The 22,557-nt window shown below is 27.4% G+C and overlaps 1 protein-coding gene across 1 annotated transcript; it reads right to left on the bottom strand.

Moving 5' to 3' along the window:
* Positions 1-6,731: 6,731 nt before the first annotated feature.
* LOC114190356 (Pectinacetylesterase family protein) lies at positions 6,732-18,730 on the bottom strand. The gene is made up of 13 exons (XM_028079205.2): positions 18,112-18,730; positions 17,926-18,008; positions 13,704-13,833; positions 9,900-9,979; positions 9,324-9,410; positions 9,073-9,197; positions 8,921-8,981; positions 8,201-8,257; positions 8,036-8,113; positions 7,838-7,943; positions 7,507-7,655; positions 7,099-7,209; positions 6,732-7,006 (listed from the first exon to the last, which is right to left on the bottom strand). Exons 1-12 carry the CDS (start codon positions 18,236-18,238, stop codon positions 7,105-7,107), a joined length of 1,188 nt encoding a protein of 395 aa, XP_027935006.1. The 5' UTR covers positions 18,239-18,730; the 3' UTR covers positions 6,732-7,006; positions 7,099-7,104.
* Between the last annotated feature and the right edge of the window lie 3,827 nt (positions 18,731-22,557).

The raw sequence follows: 22,557 nt of genomic DNA, 5'->3' as shown, positions 1-22,557 counted from the left end.
ATATATATATATATATATATATATTTACACATATACATGTAATATAATATAATATAATATAATATAATATACATATAATATATATACATAATAATATAATATAATATATATAATATATACGTATAAAACAAATTAATCATTTAACTAGTGAGATCTTTTATAAACAAATTTATAACATTACAAATTTATAAAAATTTAAAAGAAATATATATATATATATATATATATATATATATATATATATATAAAAGCATAAAATATCTACGCATATACATATAATATATATACATAATAATATAATATATTATTATATTTATATTATTATATAATATAATATAATATATACTTAAAATAAATATATATCTATAAATATATATATATATATATATATATATATATATATATAAACATAAGATATCCACACATATAATATATATACATAGTAATAATAATATAATATATAATATAATATAATATATATAAATAATTATATATATATATATATATATATATATATATATATATATAAACATAAGATATCCACACATATAATATATATATACATAATAATATTATATAATATAATATAATATAATATAATATAATATAATATAATATATATATATATATATATAACATATTTTTCATTCTCTTTGTTTTTTGTTATACACTTTGTTTACTCTCTCAATTGTCTGGTTTGTTTTTCAAGATTTAATTTTGAAGGTAATTTTTCTTATTCTTATTACATAATTTTTACTCTCTGTACATGGTTATGTTCAAATAGGTGTTCCTCAATTTCATTCTATGAAATAATTTTTAGGTTACACATTTGATTATCTTTATTTATTTATTTATTTTCATGAAAATGTTTGACTCTTATTTTGTAGCTCTTCTTTTTGTTACTTTGGTTATACACTTTTTTACTCTCTTTTAATTGTTTGGCTTGTTCTTTAAGGTTTAAGCAGATCTTCAAGGTACTTTTCCTTTTATCATAATCTTAATTATACATTTTTTTTTCCGTTATGTTATGTTCAAATGGATATTCTCAAATTTGGGTCACACATTTAATTATCTTTACTCCTTTATGATAATGAATATGATGAAGAAGGTACATTATATTCTAGTAATTAAAATTTTCAATTTCAATTATTATATCATATCTAATTTTTCATTTTTTTTCTATGTGTAGGTGGATCGAATGCAAATGAAACCACTTATCATTTGTAAAATTAATAAATATTTTGGTTATTATAAAATTTTAGTAATGTGTAATTTTTTAGCTTTTATATAATTATTTGAATTTTATTTAGTTGTTATTTGATACTTTAATTTGAGATTTATACTATTATAATATTTTTCTTAATATTCTACATCATGAAAATCAAAAAGAGTATGTTATTTTAATATTGAATATTTTGATAGTATCATGATTCCGTTGGTGTGATTTTTAAATTTTTTTTATAAAAAATATTTAATTGATATATGGAACAATAAAAATGGGTATGGGTATGGGTATAAGAAAATACCCGTTACCCGGTGGAGATGGGGATGGGTCAAAAGTTGTATACCCGTTGGGTTTGAGGATGGGGATGGGGATGAATTTTTATTATGGGGATGGGGATGGGATCATGATACCCGTACCCGCCCCGTTACCATCCCTAGTTCCAACAAAAGTAAGATTGGTTGAATCAAATGGATCATGAATGTTTTCACCACATTTTTCAAGGAGACTAATTTAGAGTTAGAGTTTAGAAATACCTTTACGTGATATTTTTACATCCAGTTCTTGCACAGAGTTATTCCAACAACATTATTATAGTCTTCTTGTATGACAAACATGTCATTAATTTATTTATCTTTCTCCTCTGTTTCTCGCTATCTGTCTTTCTTTCTTACTGTAAAAATTTGTGTCATCTTTCTGCTGGGTTTGATAATTTTCAAGTTAAAGACAGTCCATGGGCTTGGATGACCAGGCTAAGAGAAAATATGCAAACAGAGCTCTTCTTAAAGTTCAGATTGTAATCTATACCAGAAAAGTCTTATAAAGAATGCAAGAAAGTGCAAATACAAAAACATAACTCTCAATCACCATCAATATCTGTAATTCAGTAACTTTCTGACAGGATCAACAACAGAGCGCACAAGCACTGTGTAGAGGTCAAAGCTTTCACATTCCCAGAACTGTCAAAAACACACCCAAAACAAAATAGAATCAACCTGAAACACTCTATCTCAATCAAGAACGCGCAGTGCATTAACCACTTTAACAAACCCTGGCTGCTTCTTGATTTTCTTTCTTCACTCCCCTGCTCCTTCTTCGATCTTTCTACAATCTTTCTTGTCTTTAGAACTTATAAGGTGCCAGAAAGAATAAAAATTTAACTTGTACATTGAGACAAGCATGATCAAAGAAGCCTACACCCAATCAAAGAATGAATGTGTCTTTGAAAACATCCGCAAAAGACTAAAACTTTCTAAAATTCAAATATCAAGAAATGCTGTAATTACAGAGTTAACTAAATCTGTGCTTCTACAAAGTTAACTGAATCTGTGCTTTGCAGAAGAATCAGATGAGCGAGATAATCACTTGTGAGAATGGAGTAAATTTTGTGCGGAGAGTTATATTTATATCCATTCCTAGGAAGGTTAGAGCTCCTTTTAGCATTACTTTTACACAGTCACTTACCTCATTTAAGGGTTAAGAGTATATTTTTACAATTTTATTTGTATAGTAACTAAATAATTTAAAGTATTTCAATTATAGTAACTAAATAATATAAACTATAAAGGCTATTTATTAATAAACTTTAAATTAAACAAATTGTGAACCATATAATTGAATTTTCTAATTTTTTTTATTTTTATGATTCATTTTGCTTGTTATTATTTTATTCAAAAAATAATTAACATATATTTTGAAAATTACACAAAAAGAAATTGGTTTTAAATAAAAATATTTTATTTAAAATATAATTAATATATTTTTTAAATCTATACAGAATAATCTGGTTTTAAAAAAGGGGATATGAGATTACCAAAATTGTATTTTAAGTGTCTTTCACGTCTGGTTTTAGGTGAACGATGCCTTGTTACTTACCTTGTTAATTTAAGCTGGAATGTCATGGCAGTTCTTTGGTGTATTTGCTCCAGATGTGATGGTAGTTCCTTGGTGTATTAAACTGAATCACCTACTTGCCTTACATCAGTATCTTATCTGCGTGAACAATATAACGTCCGTTTTAATAATTTTTATGCTATCAAATAAAACATTATATTATGATAATTCAAGCAAATGATAGGAATAGGCCGGTATAAAGTATCAATACAGTCATCCTTAGTTAACCATACATGTACTGTCTATACATACAGCCTTAACTAAGAAAGGGGTTACAAAACACCTAACCATCTAAGCAAAATAAAGGGTGAAAGCTACTGCTGAAAGCGCTCAATCACTACTCAATTCATATCCAAGAGGAGTGTATCCTCACCTGCACTTTTAGTTGCTCACGCCAATCATTAATGGCGATCATTGCAAAAGAGAAAGACACATAGAACAAACATATGCAAGAAGGGTAAGCTAATTTAAATAAAGAGAAATCATGCAATTTAATAATTAAGCACCAATCAAGGTTTATCACATTTATCAGAATTGTTCAAATCGTTACAATCATAACACGCATTCACAATTCTAGACTCGATATCCGTCTAGATTATGTAAGTCATATTGGAGCTCTTGGTGGCTTGCACCTATGACGGTTCCTAAACTCTGTAGAGTTTTGGGCACAAGGGATATTCACCAAACCACTCCCAGGGTAAGTCTCCTTCACGTCTATGACGGATCGGGTCCATAGACTAGGACCTCCTGCTACTCATCCCGACATAATCCATTATACTCTATATGAGTCTTAATGGTTATAGGAGCGTCATGATACCACCAAATTGAGTCCTCATGTCCTTACATTCACTATAACCATCATCTTTAGAATTTCTCCTGAAATCCTAATTCCATCACATTCTCATACAGACCAAATTCACACAATTCCATCACATTGACTATTATTCATATAACTCACGTACAGGATAGACAATTATCACATCAATCCACTTAGCACAACTTCATTTAATCTAACACAGAGAAGGAAATCAAATTCTGCAATGAATCTCGCTTAAGCTAGAGGATCTCACCTAAGCTAGAGAGTTGTCTCGCTTAGGCGAGCTGCTCTTGCCTGGGCGAGACCTCTTACAATGGCAACTCAACAATTCTGAGCAAATTCTCACTCAGGCTAAGCTGGTTCGCTTAGACGAGAGGATCTCTCACTTAAGCGACCCCAACTCGCCTAGGCGAGACCTCGCGCAGTGACAGATGCAACCCTCTGAGTATTTTCGCTTAGGCGAGAGCTGCTCGCCTCGGCAAAATTACCAGGATTCCCATCTGTTCTTCACATGCAGAGCTACACAAATTCACACAAAACTCAATCTCACACAACAAGCAGTTCCAAACATTAATTAAACACATGATCATGCAATCCAATCACTCAGAGACACATTTTACACGAAAATTGAGTGAAGAGTTAGCTTCCCTTACCTTAACTGGTCACCAACTAGCAAGTATGGCTTCTCATAGTGAAGTGTTAGGAATCCAAGTGTGAGTCTAAGTCTCACATTGACCAGAATTGAGAAAGTAGAGCACCATATAAGGATCAAGGCCCATAAACCCATTGCCTTAAGGTTTTTGGTTGAGAGTGGTGTCAGTGTCTTATGTGGTTAGACTCAGATCTCATTGGTGTTGTTCTCCCCAGTGAAACCCCCTCTGTAAAACCTGACATGAAGCACCCCAATTTACAACCTAAGGGACTGAAATGGAGGTTCACACAATAAGGATAGGGCCCTAATTTCGGTCTAGCCAAAGAAGAACTTCCAGAATTCGAAAATGATTAGAAATGAGAAGCAAATTCTACTTACGCTGAGGGGATGGAGGTTTAACTAGGAAGGAAAGTCTTGGACTGGTCCTTCTGACTTGTTTGCTGCAATCAGGAACAAGGATGGGTCAGAAGGGGCTGTAGTCCTCTGGTTTGAGGGAGTGAAGGAGACCAGTGCAGAGAAGATGAGAAGGAACGTTGAGCTGGTGTGTGTTTTTGGTGAATAGGGAGTGAAAAGAGAAAGGAAATAATAAAAGGGGTTTCACAAACAATAATGAACAAATCCTAAAATTTGATTTCTCATATCCACAAAATACTAATTATAGCTTTCACTCTTTTTTCTTTTTCAATAGATTGATATTTTTCAAACATGTGTATTAATAAGTAATAAAGCATTCATGTTCATAAAGAATTGTTCAACTCATTATGAAAATTCATGAAATAAAACTTGATCACAAGTATGGAGTATTTGCGCTTCAGGTATATGTTTAGGATTTGAGTTTTTGAGTAAAGGATAACAGATGATAAACTTTTTATTTTCAATAAATACCTTTTAATTTTTTTTAAATAATAAATTCATATAGTCTTTCTTTTTTACTTTCTACAAACATTATATTACTTTTTTAGCTTACAAGTAAAAATTGTACCCTCCTTTCCTTTTTACTAATATTTTAATTAGTCATTTATTAACCTAGAGTGAGTATAATTTATCGTCAAGATACCCATGAACAATAAATTTTTTTATATCTAATTATAATTTTAAATATAATATCTTTTTATTGAATTTATTTGTATTTTTTTAATAAGTGAATAAAGCAAAAATATTAATTGAAAAAACGTTAACATTTATAAATTTATAATTTTATTCAGAATTATAAAAAATACAATTATTTTAAAGAGAATTATTTTATGTAAATTTATATTCCATGGTTATTATCATATAATTGATGTATACATATTTCTTTTCTAAATTGAATTTATCATTAGATATCTTTCTATAGTTATTTCTTGGTTGATATATTTTTTTTTAGGATGTCACTCTATTGTCAATAATTTATAAGATTTACTATAATTAAATTCACCTCATAATAGTTCTAAGATAAATCTTAATTTTTTGACAACTCTAAAGAAACTTGTTTTGTGAAAAGAAAATTATCTTTTGACAAATTCTTTTAACAAACTTTTGACAAAGTTTCTATAAATAGAATTAAATAGATTAATTTTTTATTTTTTAATCAAAATAAAGTAATAATTGTAATACTTTTTTACTTAAAAAGATAATTTGTCAAAAGTTTGTCAAATTTTTTTGTTAAACTATCATCTTTCTTTGTGAAATAATTAAAATTAACTTTTAAATGAACTTATGCTTAATGAGAAGAAAGATTTTAATAAGAATCAACTCAAGTTACAAAGAGACCTAATAGGAGTAAAACGAATTTAATACTAAAGGTTTAAAGGAGGTATTTTTTAAGAATATGGGACGGTTGATTAATGATAAATCTATATTTTAGACATGAAATTCAATGGTCATAATGTTTTATGTGAAAAAAAATTCATAGAACAATGAAAAGACAGGCTTGTGGCATTCAATTTTCCTCTGTATTCACTTATGCTATCTCCCTGGAATTCTTCCTTACTAATCTGAACCTTCTTATTCTATCAGGTTGCTACTGAAGAATCATGAAGTTCCTGGTGTTATAGATAGTCGCCATTTATCTGTTTGATTCAATTACCGAGACATTATGTTCTTATAGTTACTAATTATCACCTGTTTCAAGTGCATATGATATGATGAGACATAAGAAAAAAAAAGGAAAAAGAAATTCAAATTAATTTTATTGAAGTAAAAATATTTTATAATGAATGAAAAATAACTGAAATCATTCAAACCACATTTTCTCTATTGGTTTCTTTATCACTTCCTATCAAGGAATTTTCTATCTGCCTAGGATTCACTATATGTGTATGGTTTTCTACTCTTCTACAAAAAAACTGCCTTTTAATTCTGTTTTACTGGACTATCAGGGCTTCTATGTGAGAAATTGAGAATCTTGAGGAAAAATGTTCAGTTTAATCTTCCATCTCACCTGCAACATTTGAAATCAAGTCAGACAATGGAAAATAAAAGCCACCTAGATACGCAAGAGAACAAATACATGATTTTATACAAGTCATTTACCTGAGCTTAGGGTATAATATTATGACATGTTCCATCGCATGGATATGGACAGTCTATTTCCTTGCTTATGTTTCTACTAAAATACCAATCACCAACCGCTTCTGCAATAGTCTGTAAAAGATAGTTTACCTTAACCATATTGCAGACTAAAATTCGTAGTGCCAAAAGTTCAAAGGATGAAACATCAAATAACGAAATACTACAATATTGACACTGTTCAAAGATCTTATACTGTTAATCTTTTATTTTGCAAACTGCTTCTCCATATACGTTAGATATAATTGATGATTAAAAGTCAATTAATTTATTTTCATGCAATATAATTTTTCTCCAGACAAACTTAAAAATTCCACATACTATAAACAGGTTTATTATCATCATATCTCTGTCAATGAGTAAGATCCGTACCTTGTTGTTTATTCTTGGAGAATCATCTCTAAACCATGTATCCTGTTGTTCACTTTGGCAATGAGCAAAACATGAATTTATGAACACCCCATCTCTTCTTGAATTCATATAGAATGGTCTCAAAACTGCAAGCATGTCGAGCCTAAAACCTGAATAGACGTGGATTAAGGAAAATTAGTTCTATTTACATCATAATGGAAGAGTTTTCAACACGTGCGAACTATGTATAATCATTCACAAAATAAAAACATTTTTAACTGTAAACACTAGAGACTTCTTAATACATTAGAATTTCATAAACTGCTGAGAAATAAAAGTTTGAAATAGGAACCTTGCAATATAGCAATTTGGTCTGCTGTACATGCAGCCGGGTTCAGCCTGCACTTGTTCCAGTGTCCGTGCAAATCAGCAGAGGGTGGCGCCAATATATGATGGAACTGTTGACATTATAAGGTGTAATCATCTCATAATTGGACAATTGTGCCATATAGGATGCTAAAAGAACAAAATATTGTGAAAAAAATATTACTTGGTATACATCATAGGCAGAATTCAAAATAAAATATGGCGTTGATATGTATTTCAACGCATATTGTGGAAAGAAGCACTGCATGTAAACATGAAAAACATCAAAATTGTATATAATAATTATAATTTGCCTGAGCTAATGATGCAAGTTCATGGGAAATCATACCAAGTCTGGAAAGTACAGTTCTTTGGTACAATTTCTATTCAGGTGCTGCTCTATCCCCTGTTGCACAAGACTTTGTCATGTTAAGACTGTTGAATACTATGCTTTCTGTTATGCAATTTCAAAATTGAATGTAGAGAATAAAAACATTCTAGCTAGCTCTTTTGTCTATTTTGTAACATATTGCTGTGATGGATTACAAGTAATGAATAAGAAATAACTTCGTCTTCTTTGGCATGTTTGAGCACTATAATTTTCTTTTCATTAAGAATTCTTTACATAACCGATTGCTCGGCTATCCTGCGTATATAAAATACGAAATATAAACAATTCCCTCTACCTAAGCTCAATTTTAATGACAAAAGTAACCAAGGCGTGTTATGACATGTGATATCTACAACGAAATTGAACCATTCAGCAATGCGTATTACAAAGAGAAATCCTAAAAGCGATTTGTTAAGTTTCAACAGCCATATAAGAAAAATGAACCGACAAATGAAGAAGGAAATGTCATCAGATGTGAGAAATTGTAAAAGTGAAGCAATATAGCAGTTGTACTGCCTAAATATCTTTCAGTTAAGAAGATGAAAATCGTATAACATATAAACCAAATGCACATACCCACAAACCATTTAGGCCTTCAATTCTCTATTGATGAACACATTATTTAAGATATTTTTAAAAGACAAGTGCCGTACATGTGTCGCATTTATTGAATGTTACCTGGAACTGAACTAGACTCTTGACGAAAAACCTCATGGTGTGGTTCATACTGATGTCTCTTCTGTAAAGGGGGAAAGTAACTTCAATACTTAGATTTTGAAGAAATACAGGCGAAGAATACGTTGGAATGGCTCAAGATAGACTAAACATACTCGTCAAGAAAAAAACCGGCATCACTCAAACATTTAACACTAGCATCCGTTGGCAAACGCTGGGCGAAGTCGTCACAATGGTGAAAGGTCGCTAAACCTCCTGCTGAGCAACCTGAAAGCAAAGCCTACACACAAGATAGTATGTATCATAAATTCCATCTATCATATAACAAAATTTGTTGACTCAAACTCATGTTCAGTTCAGAGTTGCGAGAATGAACAAAAGCAAACTCTACAGAATTGAAGTATACCTTCCGTGCCTTTCCCAAACCTTGTGGTAGAAGGTCGTCAATAATGGCTTCCCAAATCTTTTGCCCTTTGAAATGAAGTGTTGTTGTCTGATTCATCTCACAAACACCAAGAGTTACTCTATGCAACAAATTGGTTTAGACATGTTAAAAATGCTGATGAAACATTAATGCCCGTAAAGTTAATTAACCCAATATCCTCCTGATTTACTGTAACTTCCCTTGGAAACTGTTTTTTTACAACAAAACTTAAATAACTTAAAGTTAGACCTTCTGACTGTAGAAGAGTATTTTCAAGATACAAGTTTAGTGTGTAAAATAAAGAATAAATCAATGACAAAAACAATTACGTATAGTGTTAAATGTAATATCAGTTATTAGAAATTCAAAAGAAACTTTGCTCTTGTTTTCCTTTTTTATATTCGGCATTCTTTCTTATTTAGCCTGAATCGGTGTCTGATTTAGTCTGAACCGGGGAACCACCTTAATTTTGGGTTAGAGAAATGGTCTAGTCAATGTGAAAGATATTATTTATGATAGAGGAATGAATGCAAGACTGGTAAATGAGGAGTTGTTTACCTTGTTAGTGAACACAGCGTCTCCTGTGAACGACGCTCCGTCACAGTATCTCAGCTTTACACGGTTCCAGTTGTAAAAATCTGATACATTCACGGACAAACGCAATAATTTAATAATTTGGAAACACTCAAAAACACAAAGTCTAAGAGGTAAAAAAAAAAGATTAAAAAAAACACTTCCTTTAGTACATAATTAGACAAAAAAGTTATTATAGTTAGTTAGACTTTACGGTCACGCCAGAGATTTCAAAACTAAATTAAACAATTATATACTGCTAAAATGCTAATATTAAATTAAATAACTTGTAAACATAAATAACGTATTTGTTTTCCTTTTCATTTTAAAGAAGGGGAAATATGTTTTTCATTTTCATGGAACATATGAAAAGAAATTAGCAGGTCGGTGTAACGGATCTAAACGCAACACATGATGCTCACACACATCATCTAAAATAATTTAGATTAGCATATAAAATCATATATGTCCACCGACAGTTCAGCTGGAGATGATGATTAGAAAATGCAGGATGAATAAAATGAAACCATAAATAAAAATGGAAAATGTATTTTTGACATGATAATTCACTTTTAAAAATATTTTGGTCACTACAAAAATCTAACTTTTGTATTTGTAAAAAAAATTAAAAGATAAAATAATATATATAAATTGTGTGTAAAAAATTGTTTGGTATAATCCAATAAAATATGTTCTCTGAGAACCCCAATTGGAGAAGGCCATACCCTACTCCTCAGAAGGCCAACTAAGTAGTCTAGTAAAATACTAAGGGAAAATCGAACTGAAACGTACAAGAAATTAATTAATTAAGTAATATAAAACGTTTGCCTTTTAGTATATAACAAAGAATACAATAAGCAGCATACTAGAAGGGACCACCAATGTCTGAGAGAAATGTAAGGTTTCTTGGCACAGGTATGGAAAGGGTCTAATATAATTGTTGGTTTTGTTATTTTAAAAGAAAATACTTGTATTATATTCAAATTAAAATTATATTGAGAATTTTCATTTATTATTATAAAATAAAAAATGAATTAGTTTTAATATTTAAAAAGCATGTATTAAAATTAAAATTTGTGTACAAAGAACTTCGTATTTATTGTTTTGTCATATGCTCTTTCCACCAATCCTATTGGACTTCTGTAATCTCCTTTGTAAACCCTAGGCATGGTCTTGGATATATTTATCTATTTAATGAATAATTTATTAAAATAATTCTTTTAAAAAATAGCAAATATATGTCATAGAAATTTCATACTAAACACTCGGAAGTAAAAAAGGAAGGTCAAACGACACGATAGGAGACAAGAGTCCGTGAGGAGGGACATGACCCAGAAGCTATATATAGTTTACAGTCTCAGTCTCCTGTATACACAACACAACTGGATTGCCTGTATGCATGACTATCGTTTTTAAGCTGAAATGACAGCTGTGTTTTAAATAGAGCTGTTGGATCAGAATCCGTCCCTCAGTTGTTCCATCAGGAGTTTAGGTTATTTTGGGCTAATTTTTTTTATAAATTCTAGTATCTGTCAATAATTAGGTCCATTCAGATTGAATTTATAATGAGTTGTATCGGTTAACTCCATCTAAATTATCACACAATTTCTTTTTATTTAGGTTGAATTAGACTATTTTTCTTTGATCAATATATTAAGTTAACTAATACAAATTTAATATTTTTTTATTTTGATTTGTATTTTGAATTAAAAAATATTTTAAATTATTTTAAATTTATTTAAATTTTAATTATAAATATAATTTATTTATTTTTAATTGTTTTAATTAAATGGATCAACAAAATAACATACATCAGGTCGAATTTGATTCATGTTTTTTTTACTGTTAATAAGTGAGTTGAATTAATTTAACTCACAAAGTAACTAATTTATGGTAAGTGAGGCCAAACCAGACCTGATGACCTATTTTTTAATGGTTCCAGAAGGACCACTCGGACACAAAAGAGTAAAGTGGAAATGACAAAAATAATATCCCCAAACTAGGATGTTACCAATTACAAAACTGGTAGTAGTCCTTACATTGTACAACACTGTATATATACTGGTATACTAAAAGAGATAATAAAATATAATAATAATAATAATAATAACTACTTTATATTAATCACCAACCATTATATTCTTATATATAATAAACCAAAATAACTAAGAGAAAAATAATGGGTCTGGAGGTAATTAAAAAGGTACATAGCATAGGAGTAAGAGTAAGAAATCATATATGATGTAATCTAATATACAAATAAAATACTTTTTTAAAGTTCAAGGTAGCATGCTATAAAGTAAATATTTACTTTAATTTTCTAAATAGAAATTTTAGACTATAAAAAACTAACATCAATGTAACAGTCACTGAAATTTAAATTGGCTCACATATATGCTCTTATCTTTAAATCAAGAGATGAAAAGGGGAGGAACACTTCTCACAAAAATATGTTGGCAAGAAAACATTTGCGAAACAACTTTCTTTAATGATGTTATAACAATTAATAGTTTATCATTATGTTGATTTCAATTTTTTAAGATGAAGTGTGTGGTACGCTTTTTTCTACAGAACAGTCATGTACTCTGTATTGTTAAATAATTGGATTAAAACAATCAAAATATACAAATGCTCATCAACAACCATATATGTTTATATATTAGATCAGAATGTATTTAATGTATTTTAAAATGACTTGCATATTATTTTTCTAGAATGATACATTATCAATTAAGCATTTTATAATCCTAAACATTTTTTTTTCTTTCTTAACACACTCTACATAAATTTATTACTCACCTTTTTCTTTTATTTTGGCTTCATAAAATATTTTTAGTATATTTTTTAAAATTATGAAATACTACAAATATTTATACAGTGCACAAAATATTTATTAATATGAAGTAAAATATAAAACAGTTAAAGTAATACGATTAATAATAAAAATCATATTACAAATATATGTTGTATTTTGAGTCTAAGGAAAATTTACACAATAAAAAATTATATTAAATAATGACTTTCTTTTGTAAGATATTAAATTGTGGCAATGATTATTTTTTTCACACTAGTTTGTAAAATATGAAATGATTAAAAATAAGATAGAATATAAATTAAAAGTCAAGTACAACAAACAATAGGAGAAAAGAATAAAATATTTAAAATATTTAAAATATTTAAAAAAAAATCAAAATTCATGATAGTGATGCTGAACGCTACCTTGAGGCACACGGCGTTCATTGTGTACTTGACCTTTCAGAATTTTGTCATAATACGTGTTTGGATATTCATTTAGAAGTCAAATTTATGTAAAAATGTGGAAAAAATTAAAATTGTGCTTCCAGCCCCAACGTGACATGTGAAAAACGCCTCCTCTATCACGTACCAAACACAGTTATATTCACCTAATATGATGTAATTGTTCTCCTTTATTTCATATAAATGCAGTAGTTACCGGCTTCTACTACATCATAGTTCCACCTCACGGAACCTGCCTTACTTGGTATGGCAGAACCCAACAAGATGTGGATCCAAAAGTTATGACCCAAGTTATTGTTATTATTTACCATCAACTCTGCTTTTCAAGGAAATATTTGTTTTCTCTTTATTTGTGTAGATGTCATCAAACACATAAATTTGGAAATTTGATAAGAACAAGTTACTCTCACAGTTTGTTTCAAGACATTATAATCAAAATAATTTGATTTGTATTGAGTATCATAAAAATATATTTAGTTAAATTTTGATATTTCTAAAGTAAAATAAAATAGAAAAAGTTGGTTTAGTTACCAGGATTAAGGGTGGCATTGTTGCTTAAAATACCAGAAAACACTTCTAATTTGGCCATATAACTTGTTGAACCCCTCCGAGTTTTGGCTCTCTCAAAGCATGATTGCAAGTCATTGCACCATCCACCTCCCTGATAGGAACCATAATTAATAAATAGGTATTGATCATCATTAATGATTTATGAAGGTAGATCCAAAGGGTTTTCCTCAACTGGAATTTAATTTAGGCTCCACCAAACTAACTGAATAGTTAGTAGCTACTGTGCTACTGTCACTTTGTCATTTCATTCAATCATTTCAGGTTTCCTTTCCATTGCTTTGCTTGGATTCAAAGTTTGAATATACGAAACTTTATTCTCGGACAATAACTCCACACTTCCGACACTGCTTATAAAAGTGTTACCAGGGAAGGGCGTACTGTCTTTTTCTTTCTATTTTTCTTTTTTCATAATGCTACTACCCAATATTTTTATATTACTGAATAAAGAACTAAAAGTAAAATAAGTTATTAAGACGGATAAAACACACTGTTATTGTAGTATACTCTTGTCTAATTTGAAACTTCCATCATCTAACCTACACACACGAATATACACACGTACATAAGTTAAAGAAAAATATTAAGTATAAAAGAATATATTATTAAGAATTTTTAATATTACAATTTGAACATAACTTAATAAAAAAAAATATTATAGATAATTTAACAAACTTTAAGAAATGTTTTAAGAGTTTATTAATATATATATATATATATATATATATATACCAAATAATATGTCACGGAAATAAAGAAAAAGTAAAATTCATCAATCAATCAAATTGATAATAGAAAAAATATAGTTTTTATTTATTTATTTTGTGATAAGATATATATTTGAACTGGAGACTGTTTATATGAATTTATTTTTAAACTCATATGTCAACGTAATTGAAAATATAAGTAGAATAAATAGAAATTTTAAATTAGAAAAATACTTTTAGAAAATATAAAAATTGAAGATTTGATATACAAAGAAATTTTAAAAATATAATTAATGTTGAGATTTGAACTCAACAGTTAAAATATAAAAGAAAATTTTAATATAAATAAAATTAAAATGATTTAAGCATTTATTAAAACCCAGATAAATACTAGATAATGATCAAATCATATATACAAATAAAAAATATATATTACAGTACATCTTTATGTATAAATGATAACGGGCAAAGTTCAACCGGATTTCATTTTATCTTTAAAGTCAAAATTTATATTTATTTTCGTCCCAGTATAAATTTTTGTCAAATTCTAATCTATTTAAATAATGATATATCCCTACCTACTCGTGTCTATATCTATTTTATTTATTATTATAATATTAAATAATTAATGTCAAATAATTTAACTAATTATTATAATGATATATCTATTTTGTTTATTATTATAATATTAAATGTCAAATAATTTTAAAATTTGATTTTATAAATTTTAAACCAAAATACAAAGTAAGAATTAGAAAAAATAAATAAAAATTATCAATTTAAAAAATAAATAATAAATAATAATACTAAAAGTAGTAGAAATAGATAAATAAGTTAAACAATTAGAAGATAATAGAAAAGAGTACGAAAGAAAAAAAAAGTGTGACGAAAATAAGTAATAAAAATAATATATATATATATATATAATATTATTTAATAATTTATGAGTATTTGAGTTTAAATGGAGATGGATAAAAATAATGGATATTGAGACAGGTATAAGAACAAATAATAACAAATGTTACTAAATATTTTATTACAAAATATATAGTTTAATTAAACAAATATGTTATGCTTTTTGTTATGACTTCATTTAATATTTCAAATAAAAGTAGGACTAAATGTAAGTATAAAATTGGATTTAAATCTTGTGAACGAGACAAAAATCTGAGAAAGAGATCATGTTGAATGAATGGTTAGTAAAGGATTTTATACGAATTAATAAAAATTGTTAAGAAACATAAATTATTATTCTCCGTCATTAAATGAGTGTCACGTTTAAAAATAAATTCCCTTTTTTATTGATCATCATCGGATTTCAAAATAATTACGATTTTCTTCTAATTATATCCTTTGTTTCCTAAAATTTTGTCATGTATAAAAAATATGTGAATTTGAGTTGTTGCAATATGTGTTTGCATAAAATAGAGCACTTAAATTTCATTGACAAAATTAATTAAGATTTTTATTTTGTGAAACTTAAATCATAATTTGAAACGAAATACTAGTAATTCAAAGTAATAGTAATTAAGGAGATACCATTCTACATAATAAGAAAATTTTAAATGTGATAGAAAACATTCATGACAAATAATTATGAAACTTCATTGCAAACAAATCAATGAAAAAGAGTAAAAAAAATAAAAAAAAAATATATTTAATTTTTTTAATCAAATAAATTTAATAAATTTAACAAAATATATTAAATGAATAAATCCACATATTTTAATTAAATTAAACTACAATTTTAATAAAAAATTAATTATAATTTTCACTGAAATTTAAATAACTTAAAATATATTTAACCTTTATTTTAATGTATACGAATTTATTTGAAATTTTGAATAAATAAAATGTTCTAATTTTATAAACTTTTTACCATCTCCTTAATTTATTTTGCTTATCACATTACGCTAAAGATCAATGAATCTGAAAGTTTATTGAATACTAACCTGTTGGCACATAAATTTTACAATATCAAGGTAAGGCGAAAAAGAAAAATTACCTCTAGATTAAATAGTCATCATTTTAATCAATTAATTTAATATTACTTAAATGAAAAAAAAATCTTTTAAAAAATTTATAAAAAATATAATTAATTATTTCTATTAAAGAGTTCAAATTAAGAATCATAAATATAATTTGCAAGATAAATTATTTTACAAAAATATTAACTATAGTAAATTTAAATTGATAACAAAATTTATACTTTTGTATTATATTAATATAAATAAAATCAATACATTTATTTCAATGAATCTATTAATAAATATAAATAAAAACAATAATACTAAATTTATAAAATAAAAATTAGTAAAATAGTCAACAATTTATTTCAATGAATAACAATTAAATTATTCATTTATTATTTATAATCTAAAATTAATAGTAAATCCTCAATGTTAGTCATATAAGTTGTTAAATTAAAATTTAATATTAATGTATACATTTACTAATTTGTGTAACGTCATTTGAATTAACTTTTAAAGTTTATTTAAGCTGATAAAAATAATTTAATGTTAAATTAAATACAGGTTTTTAAATAATATAAATTAATCTACGTTAGTAATTTATATTTATATTTTTCAAAAATATTTTAATATTTCAAAAAAAAAAGTTTGAAGAAAATTAAAGAAAAGTTAGTTTTTAACCAAGTTTTGTCAAGAAACTTTCGAGAGAATAATACCTCAATAAATAAATAAATAATGTTTAATATAACGTTAAAAAAATGATGTATTACGAAAAATAAATTCCAATTTTTTTAAAAAAAAAAAATTGTCAAAAAGAGTCTAAAAAAAAGAAAAAAAAACAGGTCAGAATTTGCTGTTATCAGAGCCGAATTTTGACTCTTCTTGACTAGCCACCATCTATCTCAGTCACCATGAATCAGTCAAAATTTGGCTGAGTTGCTGTATTGAATTCCTAATGTAAAGGAAAAAATTTGTTGACAAATTCTTTTTTAACAAAGTTTTAACAATGTCTACATATGATCACTTAATTGGATCAATAGTTTTTTTAGAGAAGAGAAAAATTTTGTAAAGACTTTTTCAAAATTTGTTACCAAAAACTTTTTCAATGTATCAAAAAATCCGCGATGTAAATACCCGCCGAGGGGATGGTTTCAATAATTTTTTTCTTGGATAGGCTTATTTTGGAATCAGCTTTGGGAGGTAAAACAGTGGATTCCAGTTCCCTAAAGCTGCGCGCGCAAAACTCTAGGTGCACGACAAAAAAGCCACTGTCATGTGGCATTTTGAAACAAACCAATGACTCACGCAATCATCACCCTCTTCACCTCCCCAAAACAACAAAGACACCATCGCCACTTTTTCAAACCACAAAAACAACATACTCATCCCATTTTTCAAGACAATAGTAACACTCGCGAGATTCAAAAACATAGCAGTATATATCACTACATCTTTACCACACAAGTGCGCATGTCTTAAATAATTTAGAGAAAGTTGAGTGCACAGTACCTCAAATTGAAGAAGCCAGTTGTTTTCACCGGCGCCGAATCCTCTGTCCAAGTGATACGCCGGTAAACTTCCGTCCAAACACACTGAAAACGTTTTTTTCCCTCCAAATTTCAATGAATAACAACAATAATAATGCAAAATTAATTAACACTGAATCAAGGAAAATGAAAATTAAAACGAACTTACGAGCGCCGCTAGCTTTAGCCTGGTGAACGAGCGTCATGTTCACGAGATGCCTCTGTTGTTGCGAGCGAACGCGCCATGGCGCCAGCGCTGCCAGACACAAGAATGCGAGCGCCACGAGGATATTCATCTAGAAAGAGTAGAAAGGAATGGCGTTCTTTACCTGGATTCGGATTCGCTTGGGGAAACGATAGCTGAGACAGCAGGATCTAGAAAACAGTGCGTGCTTTTGCTCTTTGTCTGGAATTAAAGGAGTATTAATAATAATCAACATTCGTTGAGATTAATTGAGTTTCCACAATGCAGTGTGAGGAACGAAGCGGGATTGGAAATCCACGTAAGTGAAATCGACGCCTCATTAATTGCTTAAACGAAACGGATATAGATTAAACCTCGCGTCGCCATCGAAGCGTTACAATAATAATAATAATAACATGGCGCATGCGAGCAGAAAAGATTAGAAGGTGGAGAATGTGTGTCTGTGGAGTTAGGAGTTGCGGTTTTTAGACGCTTTGCGAAACGGCGTCGTTCTGGTGAGTGTAGTTGTTGAGTGGTGGAAACAGAGAAAGGGAGAAGGTGGAGACGAAGGGAATTGATATTGGAAAATGGATGAGAAAGAAGGGAATGGACGAAAGGTTTGAGGTTGAAATTGTGCGCAATGGACCCCACCAACAACAGAAATGAACCGATATGGCAACCAAACTATGTTTGTTGCTGCCGTGGGGTTTAGTTTTTGGTGTAATTGAGTGTTCAAGCCATAGTTCACTTTTTGTTGTTTTCCTTTCCCCACTCATCTTTTTCTACACCACACACAACTTCATTCCAATTCTTTAAGACTATCTCCATTTGTTCATGTAGTTGTTAAATGTTCTTTTAAAAAAAAAAAACATAAAGCAAAATACTTAATTTTTCTATTTTTAATATACTTTTAAATTAAGTTGTACAAGTTGGGAGAGTTTATTTTATCAATTGCCACAAAATAAGTGTTTTATATTTTAATTTTAATTATGTTGAATTAACAATACTTTTAGATAAACCTATCACATGATCAGTGTAGATAATCAATCTCTTGAACCGGTTATTATCACATGATCACATGACATGTGTAGTTTTGAAACGTGTCATGAATTTTGGACATATATGAATGTTGATTTGGGGTTAGTAGAAGTTTGTTTTAAGAGTAGAGTTGTACAGCTAGGTTGTGATTGATGGAAAAAGAAAGAAGGAACTAATAGAGTTGTGTAGTGTGCGAAGTAAACGTGGTAGGTCCATTTTGTTCGCCAACTTGTGCTATAACTCACTTGGGTTCAGACTAAGAGCACACATTATAATGTTTCTAGTTTATGATTTTTTTTTTCTTTTTTATTAGTTATTTAAATTTGGTTCTCGATGCTTATAGTCATGTAATTCTATCAATATATATATATATATATATATACACATTAATAATAATAATAATAATAATAATAATAATAATAATAATATAATCTGCATCTTATTCGTTTATGCTGATCCTGCTATTTAAAGTTCTTAAGACACATGCATAACCCAATCCACCAACTTCGTCTATTTAAAAAGTTGTCACAAACATGAATGCGTTAAGGAGCACATGCCTTATCAACATTATGTATATGAAAAATATTATTTTTATCCTCTATCCATAGAAAAAATATTGTTTATCCTTTTATCTTCTAAATTTGTCAGCAACAAGTGCATAAAAATTATTTAATCTTAACTATTAATCAAATTAGTTTTCTCAATGCCTTTTTGACAATTATCTGAGATTGTAAAAGAGCATCTTTCTGTGAGATCCAGTTTTTGTTTGCATTTTTGGGCATGTAACTCTTTGTTGTCTTGTCTGAAGTCTTCTGAACCGGGTTCTTCAAGTAAAGAATAAGGAACAAACTACTATAAAGTAAAAACCTTAAAAGAGAAAAGTCAGAACATTCAACGAATCATGTGGTTTAAGAAAGAAAAAAAATGTCCGGATCAACGTTTGATTTATGTATGTTTAAGGTATTGCTGAATTTCGATTTAGTATTATATAAAAAAATTCAAATTGATCATTGTATTATAACTTGATAACAAAATCAATCTTCGAAATATATTTTAATATCAAAATAATCATACAAAACTTAACGTAATTAAAAATCTATTTAAACATTCAAGAATTGAAATAATTAGTTCATCATTTTACAGAATAAGCTAACATTGCATCATCATTTAAAAAATAACATAATCATTTATCCTTGAGAATTTACTAACTTTCCCATTTTGTTTTTACAAATTGGACGTGGTTTTTATTGTTTTCAAACGTGTTTCCAAATTTTCAAAAAACATAAATAATGTTTTATCCAGAAGTTGTTCTGAGGCACATGACTCGTGAAAAAATGCTATTTATATGGGCCGGTTTGGTTATCTCAGTCCAATACCATGGATTTTGGTCCAATTTAGTTTTTTGACTGGGCTTTTCAAAAACTTACTTCTTGAGAATGGATGATTTTGTTTTATAAAGTTTTTCTTAGTAGTACTAGGAAAATCAAAATCAAATGAACTTGAATAATCATTAAGTCAACTGTTTAAATGGTCAATTAATCCCTTAAATAATATTTTTTATTTTAAATTTGTATACTTTTATATCTATTTTATTTCCACCTAAATTATTTACTCATTTTTATCTTACATTTTTTAAAAATAAGATAAAATATATTACATATCTTCTTGTTTAAAAATAAGTTGTGTTAAATAGATTTTTAAAAGTACGTATCAAACTAAATGTTTCAAAGTTAAACAATCTTGAATAAAATATAGATATAAATTTAATGATTAGATAGTCCGAAAGTCGTATGGAAAAAATTTGATTACAAATTTACAAATTATTATGTGTTTATTGTGATTCAAATCTAGTAATCTAATTTGTCTATTCCTAATACCGTATATGGGTTCCTTAAACATGCAAAATCACTTTGTTCCATTTCTTAAAAAATCACTATGTTCTTTTTTCTTCTTTTATTTCGATTAAATTAGACATAAAAGTAACAAATAAATCTTCTTACATGACTTCTTCACTTTTTCACGGTTACATATTAAATTAAGGTTTAATAATAAAATTTAATATAAAATTTATCTTTAAACATCAGATTTTTTGATAACTAAATACTAGTTAAAAATAATTAATATATTTTTAATTTTATAAAATTATATAATTAATTGTAATATTAAATAAATTTTATCGAAATCATTATAAATATAATTTTATTTTATTTAATCAATATAAATATTATTTTATTTTATTTAAATGATAAAAATGTCCATAAATAAATATAACTCTAATTAATAATTTATTTTATATACAATTATAAAAAGTTAAAAAAATAAAAAAATAAAGTATTTTAATATAGCTAAAAATTAAAATATAATTAAACATAAAAAAGAAAAATAATTAGAAGGAATGATAAAAAATATATGTCTGACACATAAAAGAGTCTTTTTAGTGAAAACTTAAAATGTTTGTCTTTAATTTTTAAAAGAAAAAAAAATTCCTTAAAATTTATATTCTTTTTTTAATTTTTCTGTGGTGAAAATAATGTAATTCCATGTAAAAGATATTCTTTTTTCTTCATAATATTTTTTGTCACACATTCGAATTATTTTTCTTTTTTTACGTTTAATTTTAATTTAATTTTTAATTATATTAAAATATAATTATTAATTATGGGTTAAATATGTTTTTGTCCCTAAAGTTTCAGCGAAATTTGGAATTAGTCTATAATTAAAATTTTTAACCAACTTAGTTTTTCATCTTTAAAAATGCGTGAATTTAGTCTTTTTAACTAAATTTTGTTAAGTTTATCGGACGTTTCAAGTGCATTTCATTATAGTATTTAAATTATTTAAACCGTTTGAAATATTTTTACTTTAATGTTAACTCAAATATTATCACAACATGTGTTTAAAATGTCAAATAAACTTCATAAAATTGGGTAAGAATGACTAAATTCACGCATTTCTAGAGATGAAGAACTAAATTGGTATAAAGTTCCGAAGAAGGACTAATTTCAAAATTCACTGAAACTTGAGAAACCAAAAGCATATTTAACCCTTTAATTATGTTTAACTTTTCATAGACATACATCAAATAAATTATTAATTAAAATATTACATTTTTTCTTTTAAATTAAATAAAATTGTATTATGATGATTAGATAAATATTCATTTAGTATTATATTTAATTATACACTTTTTAAAATTTAAAATTCAAAACATATTAATTATATCCTTTTATAATTCTCCTACTAACAACACCATTTCATAAAAATTAATGACAAAGATTGCAATCATGGTACAATTTGTATTAAATCCATTTTTCTTTTTCCAAAAACTAAATTATAATCAATTTACTAATTTATTAGTAAAATGTCATTGATCCTATAAAAAAAAGTAGGGGG

Source organism: Vigna unguiculata, chromosome 7 (assembly GCF_037176805.1).
Source record: "Vigna unguiculata cultivar grain cowpea cultivar isolate G323 ecotype 2 chromosome 7, ASM3717680v1, whole genome shotgun sequence".
NCBI classification, from domain to species: Eukaryota; Viridiplantae; Streptophyta; class Magnoliopsida; order Fabales; family Fabaceae; genus Vigna; species Vigna unguiculata.
This window is presented reverse-complemented; position numbering and strand designations above follow the sequence as displayed.